Below are 25,088 nucleotides of genomic sequence, written 5' to 3' on the forward strand. Positions count from 1 at the left end.
GCTCCTCAGTACCACTGGCAACGAATTTATAAAAATAGAATGGCATCATTAATAACAGTAATGCACAGATATTGTTTGTGAACAGGCAAGGAAGCTGTGAGCCAGCTAATTCTGGTACAGTGTCCTTCAAGTAATCTAAAATTCTCACCTTGACTTGTGCCTTAAGATCTTTCTTTCTTTACTGTCGTGGGTTTAATTGCAGTGTCTAAGAACTGGTGAAGACTGTTTTTTTAAATCGTACCTCCATTATGTATTTGACTGCTGTGGTTGATGTTTCAATAATTTTATTGATTGTAAAGTGGAAAAATATCTCTCAATTAACCCAAGACATAGCTTTCTAATTTTTGTTTGATCAAGTTTTGTGCAACTTCATGCAAGCTAGTCAACAAGCCTCCAAACTATAATTACCCAATTCAGACAAAACAAGAAACCATACTGAACAGCGTTGGAACAAGCCAGGATATTAAACTATAGTTTGATGTTGGCTTAATATCATGGCTTGTGTGGAAGCTGTTAACCATCATTTCCAAGTCTGAATGAAAAGCGGAACTTTGTAAGTAGCCAAAAATTCTCTGGTTTGTTTGCTTCCATCGCAATCCTAGCACACATATGCATGTACGTGTGTATGTGTGTGTGTGCGCGCGCGCACAGACATGTGTGTGCATGTATGTACAAACTATTTCTCATTGAAAAGCAGTACATACATATTCTAAAGGAACAGCATGTAGATCTGTTTGTATTGTATTTTAATATTTTATTTTTACAGGGAGAGAGACTTTAGATGAATGTGGCTTGCGGTATTTATTAGCTATGCGTTTACATACATGCCTTCTGACATCACTTCCGCCTCTGTATCGTGTTCAGCTCCTCCATCAAGGTAATAGGTGATTCTATTTCTACGCTTCTGTAATTTAAAGCAGATGAACTATTGTCCCTACAGAATAGTGCTGTGTGGTGCATGTTTTGACTCCTTCTTTAAGCAAAGTAAGTAATGTTTTCACTAAACCGTGTTCTTAATTCCCAAGCGCTTGTAGAAACTATTCTGTCCCTCTTACTAAATTGCAAAGTTCTGGACCTAATAGTTGTTCATCTGCCAAGATCCTGATGAACTTTGTCTAATGAACCAGTTGTTTTTAAAAATAATAATAAACGCTTCTCTACTGTTGTTTAGGTATTTCTACTTGCCACTTTGCCTGGGCTTTTCATTCTGAGGCAGAAGAAGAGTTAATCAACATGATCCCTGCGATTCAAAGAGGCGATCCACAGTGGTCAGAGCTCAGAGCGATGGGGATCGGCTGGTGGGTCAGAAACATTAACACTCTTCGGAGGTGCATGGAAAAGGTCAGCTGGAGCCCATCTTTGCTTACCTTCCCATTGCATGGGAAAATCTTAACGCCTGCGAAGGCGCCGTCTCATCTCATTCAGTACAGCTGACGCTGTAGGGTTGGGGAGGTGCCATAGAATCCAAATAGCCGCCTCCTTCCCCACCAGCCCCAGGAAGGCCCCTTCAGAGCAAGGCTAGGCAGAATGGCTTCTCTTGGGCGTTTAGCCCTAGAAACCAGCTGGGCAAAAAGGGGTGAGGAGGAGGAATGCATGCTGCCCTCCTAATCCATAGAGCCTGCCACCTTGGCAGAAGTGAATATTCCCACAGACTCTCTCAAGGAATCAGGGGTCCTGCAGAAGGATTGGCGGGGGCTGTTCAGCTCAGCTTTATTTGAAGCCAGGTCACTTCTGAGAATGGAAAGCATTTGCTGATCCTGACTTCCAGATATCACATCACTTCCACAATTTAACTTTTACTGCCCAGACTGTTAATGATACCGCAGTCTCATGGAGAAGCTGGAGGGGGACATTTTTAAAAACCCTCTCCTGTTCAATGTTGCAGGTGGCAAAAGCAGCCTTTCAGCGGAACAGTGACGCCCTGGATGCGGCCCTTTTTTACCTTGCAATGAAGAAAAAAGCCGTTGTGTGGGGGCTGTTCCGGTAAGTTCTATTACTGTTGGCTTTTTTTTAAAAAAAAGATTGGAATATAAATAAGGTTAGGGTGAGTTACAGAATGAAGTGCCATATTTCTGCCTCTTGGGGTCTCCTTCTGAAGTAGATCTAGTCCTGTCTTCCCAGAAAGAAGCCCCTTTAAGTCTGGCTTCTGAGATGAATGGATATAGGGCTGCAGTGCTAATGCAGCAGAATCTATTTGCCTTCTTTATACACAGATCTCAGCATGATGAGAAAATGACACAGTTCTTCAGCCATAATTTCAGTGAAGACAGATGGCGCAAAGCGGCTTTGAAAAATGCATTTTCTCTGCTGGGGAAGCAACGCTTCGAACAGTCAGCAGCTTTCTTCCTCTTAGCGGGCTCTTTAAAGGATGCCATAGAGGTATGAACAGAATGTGTTGTTTTGCTCCAGGGTCTCATAGATCCAGCCATAGAAGAATGCAGGAAGGATATGCCTGAGGGAGCCATCTTTTTTATGGGCAACAATGCTTTTATTTTTTTAAAATTGCATATCCATTTATATCAGTTTTTGCAGGGATCTGAACTAATACAAAATAAGTCAAACAAAACAACATTGCTATTTATTGTCTCCTTTTAGTAGGAGATGGTAAGGCTTGACACGGGGGTGAAAGATTTGAGAAAGCTTTGAAGCTAATAAATGATAGGTTTATCTGTTGCTGTCTGGTTAATTGCACACCAACACCCTATTGTTTGTTTGTTTGTTTGTTTGTTTGTTTGTTTGTTTGTTTGTTTATTTGTTTGTTTGTTTGTTTGTTTATTTATTTATTTATTTATTTATTTATTTATTTATTTATTTATTTATTTATTATACTTATACCCCACCCATCTAGTCATAGACTACTCTGTTCCATTTTGCAGGGCTCTGAACAAATTTAAACGTTGTCAGTGAGCCCCTTAAATCCGATCTGTAGTTTTAAGAAGAGTCAGACCATTGTTGAATGATGGGGCTGCACTTGTGCAATTCCCATTGATTTAGAAAGTCTACTCTAGTTGGGGCTGCCAGTTGGATTACTTTGGCGCATTATTATTATCCCACCTTTCCTTTCTAATCTAAGAGGTCCTTGCGGGGCCTTCCCCACGCGTTGCTTCACAGGTGTGCCTTGAGAAAATGGAGGACATCCAGCTGGCTATGATTATTGCCCGGTTATACGAATCAGAATTTGAGATTTCCGCCACTTACACTTCCATCCTTTATGAGAAGATTTTGGGCTGTGAGAAAGATGGAACCGGGTTCAGCTGTGCTAAACTCCACCCTGACCCCTTCTTGCGAAGTCTCGCCTACTGGGTCGTGAAAGAGTACACAAGGGCACTGGACACGTTACTGGAGCAAACGCCGAAGGAGGAAGATGAAAACCCAGGTAAAAAAAAAACACACCACACACCAAATCGTTTGGGAGATGTGTTGGAAGGATCTTTTTAATCTCTCTGTTTACTTGCTCAAGGCACTTGCAACCGGAATTCATTGGTTTAACATCCCTTCTAAGGTAGTTCAAAAACAAAACATATGAAACCTTTTAAAAATATATAACCCTCTTTTCTGTGAGTTTTGTGAGCAAAAAGCAAAAGAACTGGCAGAGTTGAGAGTTGAGATGGGAATCCTCTGCCCCCCCCCCAGATTGTGCTCGGAGCCTATTTGGATCTATACTACACCGTTCTATCAGTTTGATAGAATCTTTTGAAGCCGCTAGCATTTTAATAGGCCCTTGTGGCTTATTCTCTCTTCTTCTCGCTCACTCACTGTGTGTGTGTGTGTGTGTGTGTGTGTGTGTGTGTGTGTGTGTGTGTGTGTTAAAGAGTCTCAGTGAGCCTCTCTCCCTCTCTCTCCCCTCTCTAGTCATTGTCAAATCCTGCAATCCGGTGGTGTTCAGCTTCTACAACTACCTCCGGACCCACCCCTTGCTCATCCGAAGGAATTTTTGCCTCCCCGACGGGACGCTGGCGACCTTAGGGCTGCAAGCCGAGAAAGCCTTTGTGGACAAAATCAACCTCATTGAGAGGAAGCTTTTTTTCACGACCGCCAATGCGCACTTTAAAGTGGGGTGCCCAGTTTTGGCTCTCGAGGTCCTGTCCAAGCTTCCCAGAATAAGCAGCCCGTCCCACGTTTCCCTCAAGAAGGAGGGAGCCACCCCGAGCCCCACGTTGCAGAATGGGGTGGCGGCAGAGCCCGGGTCTTTCGGCGAAAGCCGTGCCGTCGACTGGGCGCAGCCGGCGGCGACGGCATCGGATTCACTAAACCAGGCCGATTCTGCATCCTTAATTGACTGGAGTAAGCCGGCGATCGTGTTGGAGGACGAGCCGCTGACCCTCGACTGGGGAGACGACAAGAGCGGCTCTCAGGAAGACGAGGAGGAGGAGGAGGGTGGCTTGGTCATGAAGGAGTCGAAACTGGAAGCGGGAGGTAGGAAAGAGGACGAGAGAAGCCCGGACGCCAGTCAAGGCGAGGACCTGGAGGCAGAAGAGACCGAGGTGGACGTGATTGCTGAGCAGCTGAAGTTCCGAGCCTGCCTCAAAATCCTCATGACCGAACTTAGGACGTTGGCGACCGGCTACGAGGTCGACGGTGGGAAGCTCCGCTTCCAGCTGTACAACTGGCTGGAGAAGGAGATTGCGGCTCTGCACGAAGTCTGCAACCACGAAGCCCGGGGGAAAGACGGCTGCAAGGCGGACGGACGGATCAACGGAGACCTGCTGGATCACGACGGAATGGCCGACAAGCCCGAGGTGGGCCCGTACGAGCGGCATCAGATGGAGCGGCGCCGGCTGCAAGCGAAGCGGGAGCACGCCGAGCGGCGCAAGTGGTGGCTGCAGAAGAACCAGGCTCTGCTGAGAGTCTTCCTCAGCTACTGCAGCCTCCACGGGGCGCAAGGTGGGGGGCTGGCCTCCGTGCGGATGGAACTGAAGTTCCTCTTGCAAGAATCCCAGCAGGTAAGGCTTCCCCTCCCCCCCCATGCCCGAGGAAGTGAGCTGTGGGGGCGACATGAGCCAGAGGGTGCTGGAGAACTCCTGAGACCCTGCCTCCCCCTGTCGTGGCAAGCTGACCCTTGTGGAAATCGGGTGGTGGGACGTAGGAGGCCTGCTCTGGTCTGATCTGGCAGGACTTGGGTTGCCTTGTATTTCTTAGCCAGGGCACCTGGGCCAATAAAGAGGTCCCTTAGTAGGGCAGGGCTTCGCTGCAAAAAGGGACACTGGGAGCCGTGCCTAGCATGTTTTCTGGGGACTCGCTCACGCACTCCCTCTCCTGCAGGCTCACTTGGGCCCTTCTGTCTCCCTCCCACCAGGAAACCACCGTCAAGCAGCTCCAGTCCCCCCTTCCGTTGCCCACCACCCTGCCTTTGCTCTCGGCAAGCATTGCATCCACCAAAACGGTGATAGCCAACCCGGTCCTCTACTTAAACAACCACGTCCACGATATCCTTCATACCATTGTCCAGATGAAGACCCCGCCCCATCCTCACATTGAGGATGCCAAGGTAACCGAGGAGGGGAGAAAGGATGGGCCAAAGAATAGGGTGCGCCTAATGCAGTTGAGGTTGTAGCCCTCAGAAGATCCGGTCGCATAGAGCCATCTTCCCTGACTTGATACGTTCAGATGGAGGCACAAGGGGGACATAAGAGTTGTAGACTCTTAACATGAGGGACCCTTCATTTGCTTCGTCCCTGAGTGGGCCGCTTGTGACCCTTCTAGGTAGGGATGGATTTTACCTCCCACCATTTAGCTGGGGAGTGGGGTGGGGGTTGGGATGGATGGATGGATGGATGGATGGATGGATGGATGGATGGATGGATGGATGGATGGATGGATGGATGGATGGATGGATGGATGGATGGATGGATGGATGGATGGATGGATGGATGGATGGATGGATGGATGGATGGATGGATGGATGGATGGATGGATGGATGGATGGATGGATGAGTAGGTGAGTGGATGGTTGGTTGGGTGGGTGGGTGGATGCCAAAGCAGCCACAGATTGGGTAACAGTTTTGATCTAGTTCAAACACTGAAGTAGCTAACAAAAATTTGTGTATTTTCCATGGGCCTATTTTTCCCTGCACCTGTATGTACCCAGACACATAGTTTTCCAAGCCAGAGACTTTGTTCTGAAAAACCACATTGAAAAAGTTGGCCCAGCACCAGTTTGTTGAGGAGTTCTCTGAAACTCAATTGACGTTCCCTCCCTCCCTCCCTCCTTAGGTGCATACTCTGTACTCCTTGGCTGCTTCCCTTTCTGCCTCTATCTACCAAGCCTTGTGTGACAGTCACAGCTACAGGTAATTCATTGACCAGGTGGTGGTGGTTTTTTACAAATCTGTGTTGTCCTCTTTTGTAATTGAGGGCTTGATCCTCCCAACAGATCGAAGGACATAGTTTTCAATTGAGATCTGATGGTTTAAAAACTCTTTCAACACAGTGGCCCATTTTGGGACCCCTTTCTGTGTGATTAAAACCATTCCGAATGAGCCGTGAATGAGAAATGGGGCCAGGGGGGAAGAGCTTCCTCCACTGCCGAAAAAGTCGGTGTGTCCCCTGAAAACAGGTATCTGTACTAGACGTAAAACCACTGTTAAGCACGTCATACTAAGAGGTGTGAAAACTTGGTTTTAACAGCCAGACAGACGCCAACCAGTTTACGGGGATGGTTTACCAAGGACTGCTGCTGAGCGATCGTCGCCGGCTGAGGACAGAAAGCATCGAAGAACACGCAACGCCGAATTCGTTGCCTGCTCAGTGGCCTGGTGAGAAAACATGCTGGGCTCTTCCTGGGGGAGAGAGAGCGATGCCCTGTCCCCTTTCTGAGCTAGTTAAGCCCGCACGTAGGCAATAATATTCAGCTCTTTCTCCTTAGAACTAGTAGGACTTCAGTTTGCTCTTGGTTATTTGATTCAGTGATTTAATTATTAAATTTTCAAACCATGCCATCTAGTGGCCTTGCTATACTAGTCTGGGCAGTTTCCAGCGATAAAGTGAACTTTAAAAAAAAACACAGTCAAATCCCACCCAACCCACAAATATAAAATATAATATAATTTTTTAAAAAAACATACTTAAAAACCTGGGATGGTGGCAACAGATGACATACAGGCTACAACATAATTTTTTTAAAAACGAAATCTCTCCTGTCCTTTTTGCAGAGTTGCATGAGATACGTCAAGACAGGCAACTGAGGTCCTCCGCGGGTCCTAGGACTATGTATTCCATCATCCCCCACCATGCCTTCTGCTAGTTTCCCCCTTATGGGACCTGTTGCCCCTCCACGGAGAAGCCGTGGCGGTGGCCGGTCCTCAGCGGTCTTTCCCCTTGGGTGTCCTTGCAGGGGTGAGCTGCCTGATCAATCTCTTGAGCACGGCGCAGGATGAGGACCAGCCGAAGCTGAACGTCTTGCTCTGCGAAGCGGTCGTCGCCGTCTACCTGAGCCTCTTGATCCAGGCCCTCGCCACGAACGCCTGCAATGAGCTCTTCCGCCTGGCCGCTCACCCTCTGAACAGCCGGATGTGGGCGGCCGTCTTCGGGGGTGGGGCCAAGCTGGTGATCAAACCCAGACGGCAGTCGGAAAGTATTCCAGGTAACTGGGACATCCTTTTTTTTTTTTTTTTGAAAGAATAAAAATGCTTCAGATCTCAGTATGTTTTCATAATTCTACCTTTAAAAGGATTATATAAACAATTTAGCAATTTTGCCCTAGAGGTGCATCATAATGCACAAAACTGTCATGTTTTTTTTACAAAAGGCACTGCTCTGCACACACGTCTGGCTTTGTTCCTGTTGCTATGTTGTCGTTCAGTACGTTAAGCCAGAGTTTAACCACCATTAAGCCATAGTCCCAATAAGCCAAGGAGGAGTTTCCTGCAGAAAGCTGAGCAATTCTAGGGTTTTGCTGAAGTCAGCGTAGCTGCAGTGGTGTAAAGCCCTGGTTTGATTCCAAGCAGGATTTATGTCTTGATCATATCAGTGTTTTAGCAAATGGAATAAAGTTTCTAGACCTCATGGATTAGAAAGGAGAAGCTTAAATTTCTGTAGAGAGTGCTTGGTAAAACACCTGGAAAGTCTGAATGACAGTTTTGGGGGAGATAAGCTTTGCACTCCCATAGAAACAAAACTGGATTAATGATGCAGAGGACCAACACATCCACTACTTAGCTTCACTTACATTTTGGGACAGAACTCCTGTTTTCTTGAGAGAATGCTGCGTCTTCTGGTGGCCTGCTCCACTTTGGCACATGGTAGGTAGTCCACTCTTCCAGAGACCCAGCCTGGTCTGCTCCTGGGGATCCAGAATGGGTAGACAGGTCTGCTGCTCTCTCAGGGGCCCCATCGACCCCTTTTCGAGGGTGGAAATCCACACCAAACAAGGCAGCACAAGGCGAGGTGTTGCTGTACGGAACAGATTGCACTCCAGTGCCAACTGGGTCTGCTGACTTCCTCTGTGCTTAGAGCTGTTACGGCTCTAATCCTCCTCCTCCTCCTCCTCATTTGTTCGATTCAGATCAGCCACGAGGCTGACTCACTAGCACAGAAGATGCAGGGTCCTTAAAACATCCACAGTCATCAGATCCCATTATTTTATCAGACAGCAACAAGAAAGCTGCTGGCCGGGACTCAAAGCGCAGTGGTGAGGCCCGTGGGTGCTGATTGCAATGGTTTGTTTTCCTGGACGAGCGGCATTCCTGAGAGGACATGTGGCGTGATGGGTTTTTGTTTGTTCTCTTTGCTGCTTCCCCCCCACCCCGTGGTTACTCTTTATCCTTATCTGTTCCTTTGTCCTTTCTGTGTAATTGCATACAGATTTTCATGCAAATTAGTCAGAATAGCAGTAGCCTTCAAATGGAGGAGGTGAGGAGTTTATTTTAAAAATCACGATAATTGGCTACTTACTTACTTCAACTTATTTTCTATTTTATATAAGCAGCATGCTATTTTATATACAGTGTACATGTATACATACGTACCACCCTCCATAGATGTTAAATAAGTTACGGATGGACGGTTTTAAGTCTTAACTGAAACCGAAACCCGTTAACTTATCTCAAACATTGTTCTGGTCCTGGTGGTAAATAAAATTTCTGCAAAACCATGAAGCTTTAAATCAGCCTTCAGGAACTTGTAATCGTCACCGTGTTATTCAACGACACCTCCCGTCCTCCATGCTCATGGTGTACCGTTACATCTGTCTTGACACTAAGCAGGGTTAGAATTGAACTAAGTGAGTTTGATCCTGGCTCGCAAACCCAGCCAGAGGTTCTCTGGTTGATGGCAAGGCCCTTCTGTGATACGGCAAGAAGTGGGAAGGACCGGGGTTTTCGTTTTCCCGGGAATTCTGCCTGAAGAGGCCCCGGTTTCAGTGCTCGTGTTCCATCATGCCTGCCTTCCTTCCTTCTAATGAAAACAAATTTCTTTAACCCTAGTAGCAGATGCTGTCTCTGATGATGCAAAGGACATTAATGAAGGTCTGTAAAGATGCGTCCCGTAGCCAGCCGTTCCTTGTGTGTAGGGATGAGAAATAGATTCAGTGACAGCCTGTTTTTCACCGTGGTCAAATATTGTCCGATAATCCATGAAGCAAAACAATAGGCCACCTCTTGGCCTCCTTTCTGCTCCAGCTTTGAGAACCCTGAACAAGGAGTGTAGCATTGAAGGAGCCCGGCCAGTCCTTGCAGAAAGACTGGGACCCCTCAGGCCCAGGGACCCCCCCCCCCCGCAGGGCCCTTGTAGGATCCCTGAGTTTCTCCAAGTGGCCCCACCACTTTCCCTGGGTAGCTCACACGCCTCGGCTTCCCCTCGAGGGCTTTTTCCCTTCCCAAAGTGGGAACTGCCTCTCTCTCAAGGCTGTCGGGCCACCAACGAGCACTTCCAACCAAAACGTTGTGTGCTCTCTCGTTTTTCCCTTTGTCCCTGGCCACATCAGGTGTGTGGCTCTGGAGAGATTTCTCTGGAATGACATTTGGTTTCTCAGGCTGAAAGAAGCTTCCCCCTGCCCTTTAAAATTGCAGATTAATATTGCCCCAGTTGACCTCTGAGCCGGCAGGTGGACTGCTTTATAAAGGCTCAGCAAGAGGGAAAAGGCTAGAACGAAACACACACCCCTCTTTTTTTTCTTTGCAACGTAAACTGGAACGGGTTGACGGGCTTGCATTTGGCTGTTGCTTTGTTGACAGTGGCCACTGTGAGCAGTTTCTCAATGGCGTTTTCTAGAACTAGAAAGACCAAGCCGGAACACCATTGCTGATTCTTAACTCTTAGGAATGCATAAGCTAAGCTGGCCTTTACTAACAGGTCAGATTTAAAAAGAGGGGAAACAGTCTTTCTTCTTTCACAAGAATAAATTTTCTTCTTGAAAGGACAGCAAATCTGTTGCAAAAATATTTTTTTAAAAAAAGCAATACACAGGTGTTGCCTACTATTGCAATTATTATTCTAATTGTTTCGGAGACGGTTTTAACGATGCTTGACCAATATTTGGCAATATTTGACCAACGTTAAGAGAAGTTCATCTGTGTACCTGGCACATATATCTATGTGAACCTGGTAACTGTAATCTTCGGTCCTGTTTTCCCAAACACACTTCTAGAAAAAAAGAAAAAAAGAAAACATTAGGGGTTGTGCATCCCCTTGTGTTGGCCGTTCTAACAAAGGCTGAAATGGCACAGGATAATTGTAAGCGTTTCCAAACGTTGTGAGGAGTTGTCATTCTAAGACTAGAAGACGTTGACTGGTGGACCCATTGGAAAACCTTCCTGGCACCGTTGACTGCTCTCCTTCTGGTTACAAATTGTGCCGCTCCTCCTGTTAAATAAGGTCTGACGGAAGATTACAGTTGCTGTGGCCTTCTAGGTGTCGTAGCTCTGAATAGCTTGAGTGTGTTTTTTTAATTTTTTTCCTTTTCAACCTAACAACTTTGATGAGATTTATTTATTTTTTTGGTTTGTTGGTTGGTTTGTTTTTTACACTTTTCCAAAGAGAACACGGACATTTTCACCCAAAGATACTGAGCAAGGGGCCCGTGAAAGGACCGGCCAGGAGCTGCCGATCCCGGCTCGCAGCTGAACCTTTTGCTTTGCCTTGCAGCCCCTCCCGTTCCTTCCGAGGAAATGGATAAACACCGCCGTCGGTTCAACATGAGGATGTTAGTCCCGGGGAGGCCCGTGAAGGACAGCGTCCCCCCGCCCGTGCCAGCCGAGAGGCCTTCGTACAAAGAAAAATTCATCCCTCCCGAACTCAGCATGTTGGATTATTTCATCGCAAAGGTAGATCGGGGGTTTTTTTGTGTCGTAAACGTGTCTCATTGACGGGTGGGGCAAGAGGAAGAGTCCTGCTGAACGAACGGATCTGGAGGGCGGTGGGGCTCCTGCCCTTCCTTGGAAAGAAGGCAGCGTTTTAGGTCCAGGGTCCACCTTCTGGAGGCGGGATTCCCCCCTTCGCAGCTCTTCTCTCTTTGGGTGGAGCAGCTCTATGGAGATTTATAGATTCATATCACAGAGCTGGAAGAGACCTTGTGCATCGTGGAGTCCAGCCCTTGTCAAGGCGTCTCGGGGGGGGGCAGAAATCGAACTCCCAGCCACGAAGCTACGCAGCTACTTTGCTCCCCAGAGTTGCACGGCTTGCGCAACTGGGCAACAGGATTGCCGCTGGTGGCTTGAACAGCTGGATTTAGAGCCAGGGGTTCCTCCTGGACCCCAAGACCTGGACGTCCCCTGCCGAACCAGCCGCTCACCAAAGGGGTGCTCATAGAGGGAATGGTTTCGTGTCCATCTTTCCAAGCATTTTAGGAATGCAGGCGGAGGTTTCTGTTTGAAACCGGCTTTCTTTTTACCTGCACATGAAAAGTTGTTGTTTTTTAAATGAGGATAAGAAATGATGATGGCAGGGCGCTTGTTGGCAAAAAAACCATGTTGATGTCTAATTCTGTCCTTTCTTTACAGCCATTCCTTCCTTTTTCAGACAGTGGTGTGATCTACGACTCTGATGAAAGCATCCATAGTGAGGATGAGGATGATGAGGATGCTTTCCTCTCGGATACGCAGATCCTGGAGCACAAGGACCCCAACTCTTACAGGTAGTGGTTCCTGCCATGCCCTTTACCTCTTGAATGGGGCCCCTCTTTGGGAATTGGTTCCATGGATGGATCCGAGTTCAGCTAACTCTGTTGGCATCTCGTTGCTCTCCCGTCATGGAGCTCAAGGCTTTCTGGGAAGGGGCGGGGGGGGGGCAACCAACCTGGAGGTAAATCCGGGGAACGCCGTGGGCTTCCCAAGGGAACAACCGCAGGACCGGGCTGTTTATTGGTTTCTCGCTTCTTTTGATAAACACCCAACTTGCAAGAATGTGATAAACTTTGAGCCACAATTTAAATTTGAGTTTCTCTTTTGCTGAACGAAACTGTCCTTTTCTTTGCAGCTGGGCGCTCATCCACTTGGCGATGGTCAAGCTCGCTCTGAACAACGTGAAGAATTTTTTCCCCATTACAGGGTTAGAGATATCAGGTGAGAAAGTGGCACACTCTTTAATCATAAGTGAGCGTTTGAGAAGAACGCACCCCGAGCAGTGTCATCAGAAGTCAGTTCGTGCAAAAATAAATCCCACTGAATTTATGCCACCATTACCCCATAAATGGCATTTGAGGTGCAGAACATAAAGTCACAAAGGCTGCATTCAAGCTAACCAAAAATTAGATGTTTATTAATGCGGGGGGGGGGGGCGGGGAGAGAGAAAAGCACACATGTAAAAAAGAAAAGAAAAAGTGAGAATAAAGAATTGTAGAGCTAAAAAGGAACTCGAGGATCATCCGCAAGAACCTGAGGCTAAAGCACCCCTCACTGATGTCATCTGACTGCCGTCGAAAAAACTGCAAAGAAGGATGACATTAAAACAGACCCTCCTTCCCTTTCCAGAAAATTATAGAGTATAATCATAGAACCACAGAATAACAGAGTTGGGAAAAGCCTCGAAGGCCGTCGAATCCAACCCCCTGCTCAAGGCAGGAATAAACATCAAAGCAGAGGTGACAGAGGGGGGGTGTCTAATTTTCCCTTGAAGGCCTCCAGCGTTGGAGCGCTCACTGTCTCCCCGTGGGGTCACGGGTTCCATTTTCGTACCGCTCGTAAGAGTTAAGAAGTTTTTTTTCCCTCATATTCACCTGAAATCTGGCTTTCTTTAACTTGAGCCCCTTGTTATGGATCCTGCCCTCTGCGACGCTCGAGAACTGAGCCCTTCCCCTGCCCCTCTGTGGGGCAGCCTTTCAAGTATTTGAAAAGCGGCATCAGAAGCTCCCTGCCGTAAAACGCATAAGCAGGATAGAGTTGTCATTTCTGCAAGAATTGTACAGTGCTGTTGTTTTGCTGTGACTTTTAAAAAAAAAAATCCCCATCCAAACACACCTTCTTGTCGCTGATCATTGTGTTGTTGTTTTTTCCCAGAGCTCCCGGTGAAATCGCCGCTGGGCATTGCCGTCATCAGGAACCTAGAAAACTGGGAGCGGATCCTGCAAGAGAGGGTGGACCGGTTTGAGGGGCCCCCTCCCAATTACGTCAATACCTGTTTCCCTGAATCTGCCGCAGGAGGAGCTGCAGCTGCTGCTGCCCGGATAAAAGCCATGGTTGACCCCGAGAACACCCCATTCAGGTATGAAAAGGAGGGCTGTCTTTCAGAAGGAGGAGGCATCGTGTTCTGTGCTTTGTTAATAAGTGGATGATTTGTACCAAGTCAGTGTCACCTGGATTTTTGGGAACGCTGCGCACACGGCAAATTGCCATGACTTAATAGCACATCAGTTGGCACAGATTTGGTTTTGCTGTTCCTTTTTCTTTCTCCTCCTTTGACGGAACAGGGTCAACTTAAAATTCCAATTCTGATGGCAATCCATAAAGCTGTTAGCAAAACCTTACAAGTAGAAGTGATTGTGTCCTTTAGAGAGGTACAGTAATACTTCACTTAGTGCTGCCTCTTTAGCACGGGTTAGTTTCCGCCTGCACGCTTGGGCATCCAGTTTGTGATGCTCGGTGGGGGCCCGATCTGCCCCAGAAGAGAGAAGACAGGGCCTCTGGACACCCTGGGGCTCAGTCAACCTGCTCTGTGCAGTTATATGGATGTAGCTATCCTGGGCCCCAGTCTACCCCACTGCATGCTGGAGGTCCGCAGATGGGGGCCCAGGAGTCAGGAGATCTGTCTACCCGTCTCGGCAGAGAGGTTGTCTTGGCGTCCCCCGGGCCCTGTGACGACCCGCTCTGCACGGAGTAGACAGGACCTCTGCTGGGAGGCCGGATGGGCCTGCTCCATCCTGGAGGTAGACTGGACCTCCAGAACGCCTGGCATAAGGGATCGTGTTAAAAGGACCTCATGGTGCGGTGGTTGAGCTCCCGTTCTGCACTCAAGAACCAGCTCGCGACCTGCGTTTGATTCCAAGCGGGCTCAGGTCGCTGGCTTGAGCTAGACTCAGCTTTCCATCCTTCTGAAGTTGGGAAATGGAGGGCCCAGCTCACTGTGGGGGGAGGCCAGGTGTAGCTTGCATCATTCGAGATCGCAAAACACCCAGAGAGTGCATGAAGCGCTATGGGGCGACCTAGAAGCAGCACGCTTTGCTTTCAGCCCTCGTAGTCTGGTCCGTGCTTCCTTTCTGGGAACACATCTGGCGCTCCAAGCCAGGGATAGCTCCAGGTGCCTTTGATGTTGACTGTATGACGTACGGTCACCTATCGCGAAGGTCTGCCTCTTTCAGCCGTTTTCTTCCGTTCAGCTTTATGTGGGTGGTCATTGAGGGAGCCTCCGTGAAAGGCATCTTTTGATCGCAGACCCTTGTTTTGAGAATCAATCCCTCTTGTTCTCTGCAAATCTGTAGAACTTGCTGGATGAACCTTGATCATTTATGAATGCACAACCTTTCTATGTGACCTGTGTGCCTGGAAGACCCTCCTTTATAGACCTACTCATTTCCTTTTGTTTATTCACTATTTTTGTCTGGCATTTCACATAGACACAGACAGACAAAATACTTGTTTTCTGTTTCTTTTTCCCCTTTCTTTTTAATTTTTTTTCTTTCCTTTTTTCCCTCCCACCCTTTTTGTGTCTGTGTGTGAACTGGGGGGAAAGTGCTGCAGTAAAACCACGTCTTCCCTTCCCCTCTGTGCTCCCAACAGATCCAAAGATTATTCGGCACTGCCGGCTAAAAGGTTGTGGCATTTCCTGGTCAAGCAAGAACTGCTGCGGGACGCCTTCATCCGTTACATCTTCACCAGGAAGAGGAAGCAAAGTGAGGTATACTCGGGAGCATGGCAAACAGCGTGGATTGAGGCCATGTGAGATCTTTCCTCTCTCTTGAAGCAACCTCTTGTTTTTTAGGCACACCTTTGATTTCAATGGGTTGACATTGTTTCCCCTTCATTTTGCTTGAGCGGGGCTTCATGCCTTTAAAAGTGTTGTCTCTCTCTGGCAAGCGGCCGCCTGTTCCCATCGGCGGTGCTCCCCCCCCCAACCCCCCATTGGGTGATCTTGGGTCCAGCCCCACTGCTCTCCAGCTTGGTTATTGGCCTGTGTTTGTGTTCATCCGGGATACCTCACGTTGCAAGCGGCTTGGCTTGAACCCCCTTCCCCCAAATCCCAGGCAAATGCATTAGCATCCTCGTTAGGATGTCCTTCTAAAGCCCCCAGTGTGGCATGTTTTCATTCTTTTTTTTTTTCTTCTATATGTGTTTGTGCATGTGTTTTGTGTTGGTGGCCCATGTGGTGTGGTGTAGTCTGTAGAAGACCGTGTGGAGCAGAGCACACAAAACAGCCTAGCAGCCAACAAAAACAAGGTAGCGTCCCGTCTCCCAGACCCCTCTCAGGTGCACTTTCAGAAATCACCGCGGGGCCAGCTTTCGTTCCTTTCAGCCTCTAAAGGGTCTGCTAACACGCTCAAAGTAACCTTTCTGGCAGGTCCTTTGCCTTCATGCTAACACCAGATAGACCTTAACTTTGGTTCACTCCTGTTGTGGCCTTGTGTTTCAAGAGAGGAGGAGGAGAAACCCAGGGACCCTTTCTCTCAAAGATGGCTGTTCCTTCTAAGATTCCCTTGCATGCCTCTTTCTATCTCTCTCTCCCTCTCTCCCTCTCTCTCTCTCGCATTGGGTTCCTTCTACCATCAAACCCTCTGAACGCACTTGTTCAGAGTATGCCATTCTGATGTTTTGCAGGTAGAGGCAGAACTCGGCTACCCTGGAGGCCGAGCGAAAATCATTCACAAGGAGTCGGATATGATCATGGCATTCGCCGTGAACAAGGTAAATCCCGCCCACCGGCCCTCGTTCACGTTCACCGCTTGCTCACATCCCCTGCCTTGTTTGGCTCACCGGGAGGCGCCTTTTCCGCTTCCGCCTCCGCTGATGTGGTCGTCTTCGTCCTTTCCAGGCCAACATCAATGAGATCGTTTTAGCTTCTACCCACGACGTTCAAGAACTGGACGTCTCCGCCCTCTTGGCTGCCCAGCCATATATCTGGATCGGGGAAGAGTATGACCGAGAATCTAAAAGGTGGGCTTGGCCGCCGCCCCAGAGTCTTAACGGGAGAGCAGCCCGGGTCATAAGAACTACGTTCACTACGTCGCCCATGTCCCACCAACTCCTGAACAATGGCTTGTTGGTGATCCATGAACTCTTTTGAGAGGAGGGTCAGAAATGACGTGTTACGACATTCTTCTGTTTTTGCGTTTCCAGTTCAGATGACGTCGACTTCCGTGGTTCCACCACCACACTCACGCAGTCGAGCGCCGGGTCCTATGCCGTGGCACAAATGCAGCCTGTCTCGCTGTCGTCCGCCTCGTCTATGCCGTGGTTAGGCAGCGGGCAAACAAGCACTGGGGCTGGCGTGGTACGTAGCTTCTTCAGCGTTGCTCCCTCTTGTGAGCCGGCCTTCCCTGCAGGGGTCCAGGGGTGGCCGAGAGGGAGGGTGTCGAGGGCCAGCCGTCCGGAAGGCCCCTGATGGCAAGAAGTGCCTGTTGCCATCCATGGCACCACAATCGGGGTGTGTGCCATTTCTGTGAGTGTTTCTTTACAAAAAGACGGGATCGCCACCAGGTGGCCATGCGTGCCAGATTACTTGTAAGAGGGGATGTTCTGGTTCTGCAAGGACCCCATGGAGTTGGCTTCTCTCGATTGCCTGCATGGTTTAGCCTCACTCTTCCTCCCCGCATCACTCCTGTGGTGTAAGGAAAGAAAGTGTCGTTGTTTTTCCTGCGCTCCTTTCCTACTGTTTACAGGTCCCGCCCCCTCACTGGCAAAATAGGTCAGGTTTTCCGCATGGCAAACGGGTGCCCGAGATGGCCGGATGTGTCCCCGCTGCCACAGACGGTTCTCCCTGCAAAAAAGTTGGAGGCAGAAAAGCCTTCTGTGCGGGGCGGTTGTGTGGGAACAGGCGGCATGCAAGCCCTTTACCCCATTGGCATTCCTGTCCGTATGTCCTCCTAACTTCACCTGATGCTCACGTTTACTCAGAGACAAGGCGGATGGGGCGGCCACGGGCCAATCTGCCAAGGATTGCAGCTCAAAAGGTGGAACCTGAAAGCCACCCAGAAACAATAGCAACAGCACTGCGTTGTTGTCAATCCAGACCCTTCCGGGGTTTTCTGGGTGTAACGTACCTGGACTTAATTTTTTTAAAAACCTATAATCCATCTTTTTGCTGTGAACAATGACTATAAATCTCCTTCCTGTTCCCTGAAGCTCATCAAGCGGAATCTGAACAACGTGAAAAGGATGACCTCCCATCCGGTCCACCAGTATTGTGAGTCGCTTGTGTTTAACCAGGGAGGGAGGCGGGGGGAGGGGGGAAGAACCGAGGGTGTGCCAGTAACTGACACAGAGCGTTTCCTTCCTTCATGGCTTGTGCTCTGACCCACCCACTGCCTCTCGCGTTGGGGCATGGACATCCTTTCCAGACCTTACCGGTGCCCAGGATGGGAGTGTCCGCATGTTCGAATGGACCCGGCCGCAGCAGCTGGTGTGCTTCCGTCAAGCCGGCAACGCCAGGGTGACTCGGCTGTACTTTAATTCTCAGGGCAACAAGGTGAGCGTTCCCGGATGGGCGTCTAAAGTACGGCACCGTCGCTTAACATCTGGACCCACTGAAGCCCCCCCCCCAAGAAGGTGGCGGTCCCAAGGCCTGCCTGTCTCAGACCTGCTCCCCATAGAGGCCGACCAGATTCCTGGAGGAAGCAGCAGGATGGGGCGGGGTGTGGGAAGACGACAGCCCCTGATAAAGGCTGCTCCCTCCATAAAAAGCTTTGAAATAATTGTTACTGGATATCTGTGGGCATCGGTCGCCTGGAACATCTCTGGCAAGTCAGGATGAAGTCATAAAAGAAGGGGGTAAATTCTCATTCTCTCTCTTCTCTCTTTTCCTTGCAGTGTGGTGTAGCTGATGGAGAGGGCTACTTAAGCATTTGGCAAGTGAACCAGGCAGCGAGTAACCCTAAGCCCTATTTGGTAAGGAGATGAGGCCATTCTTAGTTCCTCTTTTTTTATTCTGGATACCCTTTTAAATAAAAATTGTAAGCAGTTTGAGAGGAAGCCTGACCCATCTAATTGGTTCTGGGTTTTTTCCCTGTTTGCTTTTTGTTGACGGAGCAAGTGTCGTGTTAAGTGGATGCATGAATGTGTTAATTGCTTTCTTCTCCATTTCCTCTTCTGTGGAACTGGCAGGCCCCGGGAGCGAGGGCTGGAAACGCCCCTCCTCGTTCCAGCTGCTTTCTCTCTGGTTGTGTTCTATGTAGACACGATGGGAAGTTTGTGTAGACAGGTGGTTGGGTTTGAGTTTTGCATGCTTTTGTGTTTAACCGTGCGGCTGATCATTGCCTCTTGCCCGTTTTCCACAGAGCTGGCCGTGCCACAGCAAAACCACCAGTGACTTTGCGTTCATCACCTCGTCAAGCCTCGTGGCCACTTCGGGGCAGTCCAGCGACCATCGGTGGGTTCAAGAGGGGTTCGGGAATGAGGGGGGGTGGGGAGCATGTGGGAAGAATGCAGGCATGGTGACTAATGAAGTACTAATTGCCTGTGTGTGTGTGTGTGTGTGTTTCTTTTCATTTGCAGAAATGTGTGTCTGTGGGACACCTTAGTGTCGCCCTCTAACAACCTCATACATGGTAGGTTCGTTGACTGTGGTTGCTGGGTCAGGGCAAGTGGGGTCAAAACACTGTTCTGTGTTGCTGGAGGTGGTGGCTTGGACTCTTCCTTAACCCTGGGGCCAGGACGCCGCGTGTGTGTCCTCAACGGGGGGGGGGGGGGCGTGTGTTTGCTGGGCCCTCTCCTCCTCCCCGTACTAAGGATCTGCAGCACTCGTGGTTGACTCTCACACCAGCTTTAGGTTGGTGGCACCAGGGCCCAGAGGACCCTTCGAGGGCAGTCGTTTTCTCCCGCTCTTGTGATCAGTGTCATCGTGATGGCAGGGCTTGCAGCCCTGAAACCCTGCCATCATCATCAGAGTCTTTCGAGGGTTGCTCCTTGCGTGACAGCCCTCCTTTCAGTTCCTCTGCGTTCCTTGCAACCCTCCTTCTGAGAACCAATGGGTGTGTGTGTGTGTATGTGTGTGTTCTTGTCCCAAATGGACAAAAAGTGGAACCCCACATGGCACCGCCCTTTCCACCCTGAGCAGCTTGAGCTTTGTGCCGAGATGGACCGCCCGCCCTTGGCTCACAGCCCGGAGAGCCGGAGGGCCTCTGGGCTTCGGAGGCGTTGGCTGTCCCCGGCCGGGCTAGACCAAACATCAGCTAATCAGCCTGATAACAGCCCCGGCCCTGCCCAGGGGCCGGTCGCGATCGGCGGCCTCCCTCCTCTGAGCCAGTGCTTGGCTGGAGAGCGTGAGGAATTCCGGCCGGCCCGCCTGGGGGGTTGCAGAAGGCCGCGCGGCAAGCGGCAGAGAGAATAAACCACGACTCTGCCTGTCACTCAGCCCCATAACTAGTGCCTCCCTGCCGTCAGTCATAAGAGCACGGGTTAAACGCTATTGTGCTTATGACTTGGCTCGTGGTAACTCTACCCCTTTTCTAGTGTCGTCTCTCACTATTCGGTCCTTTTTATAGCTTTGGGGCCGGGGCCTTGTTCCAGGGCAGAGGAGGAAGCTCACCTGAGGAGGGTGCCGGCTCGTGTCAGCTGCCTCGTACTCCGTTGCCTGTGATTCAGGGGACAACAAGGAAGGAAAGCAAAATTCGTTCTGTGGGCCAGCCGTTTATCCCATTCCCATGGCCCCTAGGATTAATTTGTATGAATTCCAGTTACTTCTCAGAAATAAGGAACTGTTTGGTTTTTGAGATTGTAACGAAAGGCAATGTTTTGCCAGGGGCTTGTCACTGTAACTGGGTAATTACTTTTGAGGTAATTGCTTTTTTTCCAGTTCTGTTTGAGGGCAGATGCTTTATAGGAGACCCTCTCCCTTCCCTTTAAAATCACCCGAGTTCACATGCTCATCCGAAGATTGAAGTAAACACACACACACACAGTTGCTTTTTTTAAAGGGAAGGCCCCTCGCATCCAGAGCCAGGGTGTCACTGAGCAAGCCGGGGGTTCCCTCTTGTTTCTTGGGGGGATCCCTTTGGGATGTCGTCACTCACACACACACACCCCTGGGTTTGCTCGGACCAAGTCCCGGGGAGTGCGTTCCGCGAGGCTCCCCGTTGGTGAAGGGCTCTTGCGTTTCTCTGTCTTTCTGCCTCCAGCCTTCACTTGCCACGACCACGGGGCGACGGTGCTGCAGTACGCCCCGAAGCACCAGCTGCTGATCTCCGGGGGCCGGAAGGGGCAGGTGGCCATCTTCGACATCCGGCAGAGGCAGGCCCTCCACACCTTCCAGGCCCACGACTCCTCCGTCAAAGCCCTGGCCTTGGACGCCTCGGAGGAGTGCTTTTGCACAGGCTCTGCAGAAGGCAACGTGAAGGTACTTGGAAGGGGGGGGGGAATCCCAGCAAAAGGTGCAGCAGGCCAAAGGGGAGCCCTGCCCACCCCCCCAGGGAGACAACGCCCTTCGGGGTAGAGTGGAGGAGGAGGAGACCCATCGGTGTCCCCGAGACAGCCTTCTCTCCCCACCAGCCATGAGTTTTCCTATCCCCAAAGAGAGGAATTGCCACACCTGGCAGACAGGGTGGGACCCGGCTCCAGGCCGTCTCTCCCCTCCCTTCTCAGCCGCCCATGTGCCAGCCTTGGGAGCCTCCAAAGCGGCCTTTGAGGGGATCCGATGCGTTGGCCCCGCCGGTGCCTCTGCACGGCATCCACTTTGCCTGGCAACCCTTTCCCGGAGATGGGGAGGCTTTGGGATGGTGTTGTGATCCCTGCATTTGGTGCGTGCCTGAGAGAGAGAGAGAGAGATCCGATCTCTTCCTGGGCCCGGGCTCTACCGCCGTCTCAGGGCGCATTGCGTTTGTTCTTTCGGCTCTAGGTGTGGAGGCTGACCAGCTACGGCTTGATCCACTCCTTCAAACACGAGCACGCTAAGCAATCCATCTTCCGGAACCTCAGCACGGGCGTCATGCAGATCGAACTGGCCCCAGGCAACCGCCTCTTCTCCTGTGGAGCGGATGGCACGCTCAAGATGCGCGTCCTGCCGAACGCGTTCAACATCCCTTCCAGCCTTTGCGATATCCTGTAACGCTTCGCTCGGAGTCCTGCGGCAGGCGCTCCCTGCGCCAGACGGGGGTTCCCGCCCTCGGAGGGGGACGTGGCAGGCGCCTTCGGGAGAAAGAAGGAAGGAAGGCCCCTCCACTTAGCTGTCCCAAGTAATTTATTGCGGCGTTTTAATGCTAGAGTTGAAATTTCACTGGAAGAGCAGTGTCTTCCCCTTCTTCACCACCACCGCAAAACCCCTTACGCACCTTTGTGTTGATTTGAACCCTGCACCGGCGGGTTGGCAGGATGGACGTGCATGCCCTCGATCGGAGCTGACCATCCCAAGGGGGGGGGGGAATATGGCGATGGCCGTCCCTCCTCGGTGCTCCCCGCACACACACCCCAGGGCCTCGTCCACATAACGGAGCACTCTGTGGCTTACCGTCCCGCCATCCGTGGCAGACACCTGAAGGCAGCCGGCGGGTTTTTTGACCTACGTTTGGGAGACTTTTCCAAATCCTTGTTACTGAATCAAAGCATGTCTCCATTTTTTCCCCCTCTGTTTTCAAAATAAGTCTCAATTAATGAAGGGTATTCCCAGTGAGTGTGATTTTATGTTGTTGTTTATTAAGAATCACTGTTGACATTATATTATTATTATTATTAATATTATTATTATTATTATTATTTGGGTTCATACCACTACGAAAATGTGACGCCCACACAGCCCGTGGACTTTTGTGCAATGAGGAATGTACTGTAGGGTAAATGTGTTATTTCTATGATGCTGAAACATTTCCCCACTTCTTTCCAAACTTAGTGTTCAAGCAGTCAGTCTCAGAAATTGCCCAGAAAAGCACATTTTCCTCTGAGCCTGAGGAGTTTTCCTTATATTGCCTGCACTTTATGCTTTTTTCAAAATAATGTTTTCGGGCCGGAGGCTATTGGACAAAGGAGGGACATGGAAGGCTGGGGCTGAGTCTTTCCCTTTCTGGACCGGCCGGGCCCAGGATATAAGCTGCGTAATGGCATCTGGGGGGGGGGGTTCATTTCTCGGAGGCAAGCGAGAGTTTTCACAGGGCCTTTCCTTTTGTGCATCAGTCATTCCCTTCCTTCTGTTCAAAGGCTGGGCTTGGCACCCCTCCTTCCCTCCCTCCCTCCCTCCCTCTCCGGCCATTTATTTTGACTCCTGCCTTTGCACTAGGAATGTATTGTGTGCAGTGAGCCAACTGGAGCCCTATTTCCAGTCATCCTCTTAAGGTTTTTAATTTCATTTTATTTTCCTTCCAAAAAAAAATAAAAAACCAAGAAGAAAAAAAAGACCCGACAGAGAAACTGCATTCATGAAAAGCTCTAGAAAAAAAAGCCCCATACGATGCCACATTTTCAGATGAATGTCAGGCTTCCATGTGGCCAGCTAGTCAAATAGTCGACAAAACTTGGTAATCTAAACTGTTTCCGCAGCATACTGTATAAACTATGCAGAGGTCAGTATTGTTTGCTTGTAAAATAACCGGCTCTTGTTTGTCATCTTTAGATGTATTTTTCTCTGTTATAAACAGGAAGACGTGGTCTTACTTACGATAACAAGCTGATGTCTGTGTATTTCAATGTTGGCAAACTGTATCTTTTTTTCCTCCCCCCTCCCATGAGAATGTGGCTGTCTGGACTGTACCGTAAAAGAGGGCCGGTGGGAGGAAATGATCGGTTAAAATGCAACTTTGTCTACAGGCAGTCTTTAATTGCAAGCTGTGAAGTATGTCTATGAGAGGAAGGCAAATAGTCATTTGATAGTTTTACCTTTGTAACTTAAATAAATTCCTTTTATTTCATGGAACATTTGAGCCCCCGCCCCACCCCACCCGCCCCCACCGGTTGCCTCTCACAGCAGCAGGAGAAGACAAAGTGGCCCAAAGCTGGGGTCCTTGCTCCCTCAGCCCAGCTCATTGCCCACCCAGACCCCAGTGGGGTCCAGCGGTTCCTGCAGAGAGCGTGCATTTATTTTAGTTTGACTGTCGGTTACATTTCTAGCCCACCCTGCAGGATAGCTCAGTGCCTGAGGTCTCCGGCTGCAGAGCTGGGAGTTCAGTTCCCCTACTGTGGAAAAACAGCCAGCCTGGGTCGCCTTGGTCAGAAGCTGCACAGGTCCCAAGGCACCCCAGGAGTAGGGAATGGGAAACCTCTTCTGAGTACTCAATACCAAGGAAACCCTGGAAAGAACTGACTTGATGGTGTGCAATTATTATTATTATTATTATTCCCCACACACACACACAAAGCTAGGTTCTTAAAAACCTCAGGAAACAAAAAGTTAAACAAAAAATAACACAGTGGCCTACCTTGAATGAGGATGATGTGTATGATAAGAGTGAATACAGGAAAGGGCAGTGACGTGTCTTGAAAGTAAAGACCAGATTCCCACTGGAGGACATGGACGAAGCGTGAAGACACCCTGGCCTGGTAAGGTCGGATCCTGGGCTCACGCAGGCGTGGCTCATATTCCAGCAAAGGTGGCTACTGCACCACCTGGTTTCCGCTTCCCAACCAGCTTGTGGGCTTGCTGCCTTTGAACACGACGGGAGTCACAACACATTGGCCCATTCCCCAACACATTTATTTCTCTGTGGCACCAGGAAATACACACACGGGCATGTCCCTTTGATCACGACTGCTACTCATGTCGGTTTTTGTTAAAGGGGGGGATGCTGGCCGGTGAGCTGGGCAAGTGCACAGACAGCATCACAGATCTTTCAAGACGTGGGGGACGGAGGGTCTCCTAGAAGGGCGCCGCTTCCCACAAATCCCACGCCAGCCACAACCTGCCATCCCGGCCAGTCCCAAACCACAAAGCCATGGCCGTCCAACCCAGTGTGGGGAGCATGAAGCAACCAGGGGAGGGTGGGTGTCATATATCTATATTTTAACTTCCACCTTTGAGAGCATAAGGACTACTGCCATTTCATTCAGCTCCTTGGCTTACGAAGGAATCAGCATGTTCCACACTCCCAAGCCACAGAGGAGGTGGGTAGGGACCACAGTTCCTTCTGAGGCTTTGTGGAAACGTGGAAGTTACTAGCATGCAGAATGAAAAGCAAGCAGGCTGGACAGCCAGACGGAGAATCTAACGTCTCTCCAAAGGACAGAATAGTCTCGAGCGAGTCGTTGAACCACCGGTCTTCTGCCACGTAGGCTGGTGACCTGCCATCCTGTTGGCTGTGGTGTCCTAATGCAAGGGTCAAGGAGGGGACTGTGTTGCCTGTCCTTAAAGCACACTGCGACAAATAAGTGACCCCTCTGCTGTGCCTCTAAAACCAGCCACGGATCCCATTTATCTTCTGACTGGGTGGCGTCTACTCCTACGAAACCTCCACTTTCAATGCCCCTTCTGATCAAACAGCTGCCTCTTCAAATTCATGCCAACAGCCGATTGAAACGGAACCTGTTTCCCCCTGCGAGCTTCGGCTCTCCAGCCAACCTTCTGTGAAATCCTCCTACCCATCAGCCTTGCCT

At 49.9% G+C, this 25,088-nt stretch overlaps 1 protein-coding gene across 6 annotated transcripts in view; it reads left to right on the forward strand.

Moving 5' to 3' along the window:
* DMXL2 (Dmx like 2) overlaps nucleotides 1–23,168 on the forward strand; it is a 49,422-nt gene extending 26,254 nt beyond the window's left edge. Inside the window, exons 19-45 of one of the 6 annotated variants that reach the window (XM_072982164.2) lie at nucleotides 767–877; nucleotides 1,172–1,341; nucleotides 1,886–1,983; nucleotides 2,214–2,379; nucleotides 3,112–3,376; nucleotides 3,853–4,943; nucleotides 5,297–5,488; nucleotides 6,214–6,290; nucleotides 6,628–6,755; nucleotides 7,334–7,582; nucleotides 9,423–9,464; nucleotides 11,083–11,261; nucleotides 11,937–12,070; nucleotides 12,412–12,497; nucleotides 13,431–13,635; nucleotides 15,147–15,264; nucleotides 15,744–15,803; nucleotides 16,182–16,268; nucleotides 16,396–16,517; nucleotides 16,701–16,854; nucleotides 17,706–17,766; nucleotides 17,921–18,048; nucleotides 18,390–18,467; nucleotides 18,857–18,948; nucleotides 19,074–19,126; nucleotides 20,696–20,913; nucleotides 21,412–23,168. In XM_072982164.2, coding sequence (XP_072838265.2) covers nucleotides 767–877; nucleotides 1,172–1,341; nucleotides 1,886–1,983; nucleotides 2,214–2,379; nucleotides 3,112–3,376; nucleotides 3,853–4,943; nucleotides 5,297–5,488; nucleotides 6,214–6,290; nucleotides 6,628–6,755; nucleotides 7,334–7,582; nucleotides 9,423–9,464; nucleotides 11,083–11,261; nucleotides 11,937–12,070; nucleotides 12,412–12,497; nucleotides 13,431–13,635; nucleotides 15,147–15,264; nucleotides 15,744–15,803; nucleotides 16,182–16,268; nucleotides 16,396–16,517; nucleotides 16,701–16,854; nucleotides 17,706–17,766; nucleotides 17,921–18,048; nucleotides 18,390–18,467; nucleotides 18,857–18,948; nucleotides 19,074–19,126; nucleotides 20,696–20,913; nucleotides 21,412–21,621 — 4,574 coding nt within the window. In that variant the 3' untranslated portion in view covers nucleotides 21,622–23,168. Of the gene's footprint in view, nucleotides 1–766; nucleotides 878–1,171; nucleotides 1,342–1,885; nucleotides 1,984–2,213; nucleotides 2,380–3,111; nucleotides 3,377–3,852; nucleotides 4,944–5,296; nucleotides 5,489–6,213; nucleotides 6,291–6,627; nucleotides 6,756–7,333; nucleotides 7,583–9,422; nucleotides 9,465–11,082; nucleotides 11,262–11,936; nucleotides 12,071–12,411; nucleotides 12,525–13,430; nucleotides 13,636–15,146; nucleotides 15,265–15,743; nucleotides 15,804–16,181; nucleotides 16,269–16,395; nucleotides 16,518–16,700; nucleotides 16,855–17,705; nucleotides 17,767–17,920; nucleotides 18,049–18,389; nucleotides 18,468–18,856; nucleotides 18,949–19,073; nucleotides 19,127–20,695; nucleotides 20,914–21,411 lie in introns of those variants that run through there. The other 5 variants (XM_072982166.2, XM_072982168.2, XM_072982167.2 and 2 more) reach the window with 5 other exon arrangements.
* Nucleotides 23,169–25,088: the final 1,920 nt, after the last annotated feature.

Source organism: Pogona vitticeps, chromosome 12 (genome assembly GCF_051106095.1).
Source record: "Pogona vitticeps strain Pit_001003342236 chromosome 12, PviZW2.1, whole genome shotgun sequence".
NCBI lineage: Eukaryota > Metazoa > Chordata > Lepidosauria > Squamata > Agamidae > Pogona > Pogona vitticeps.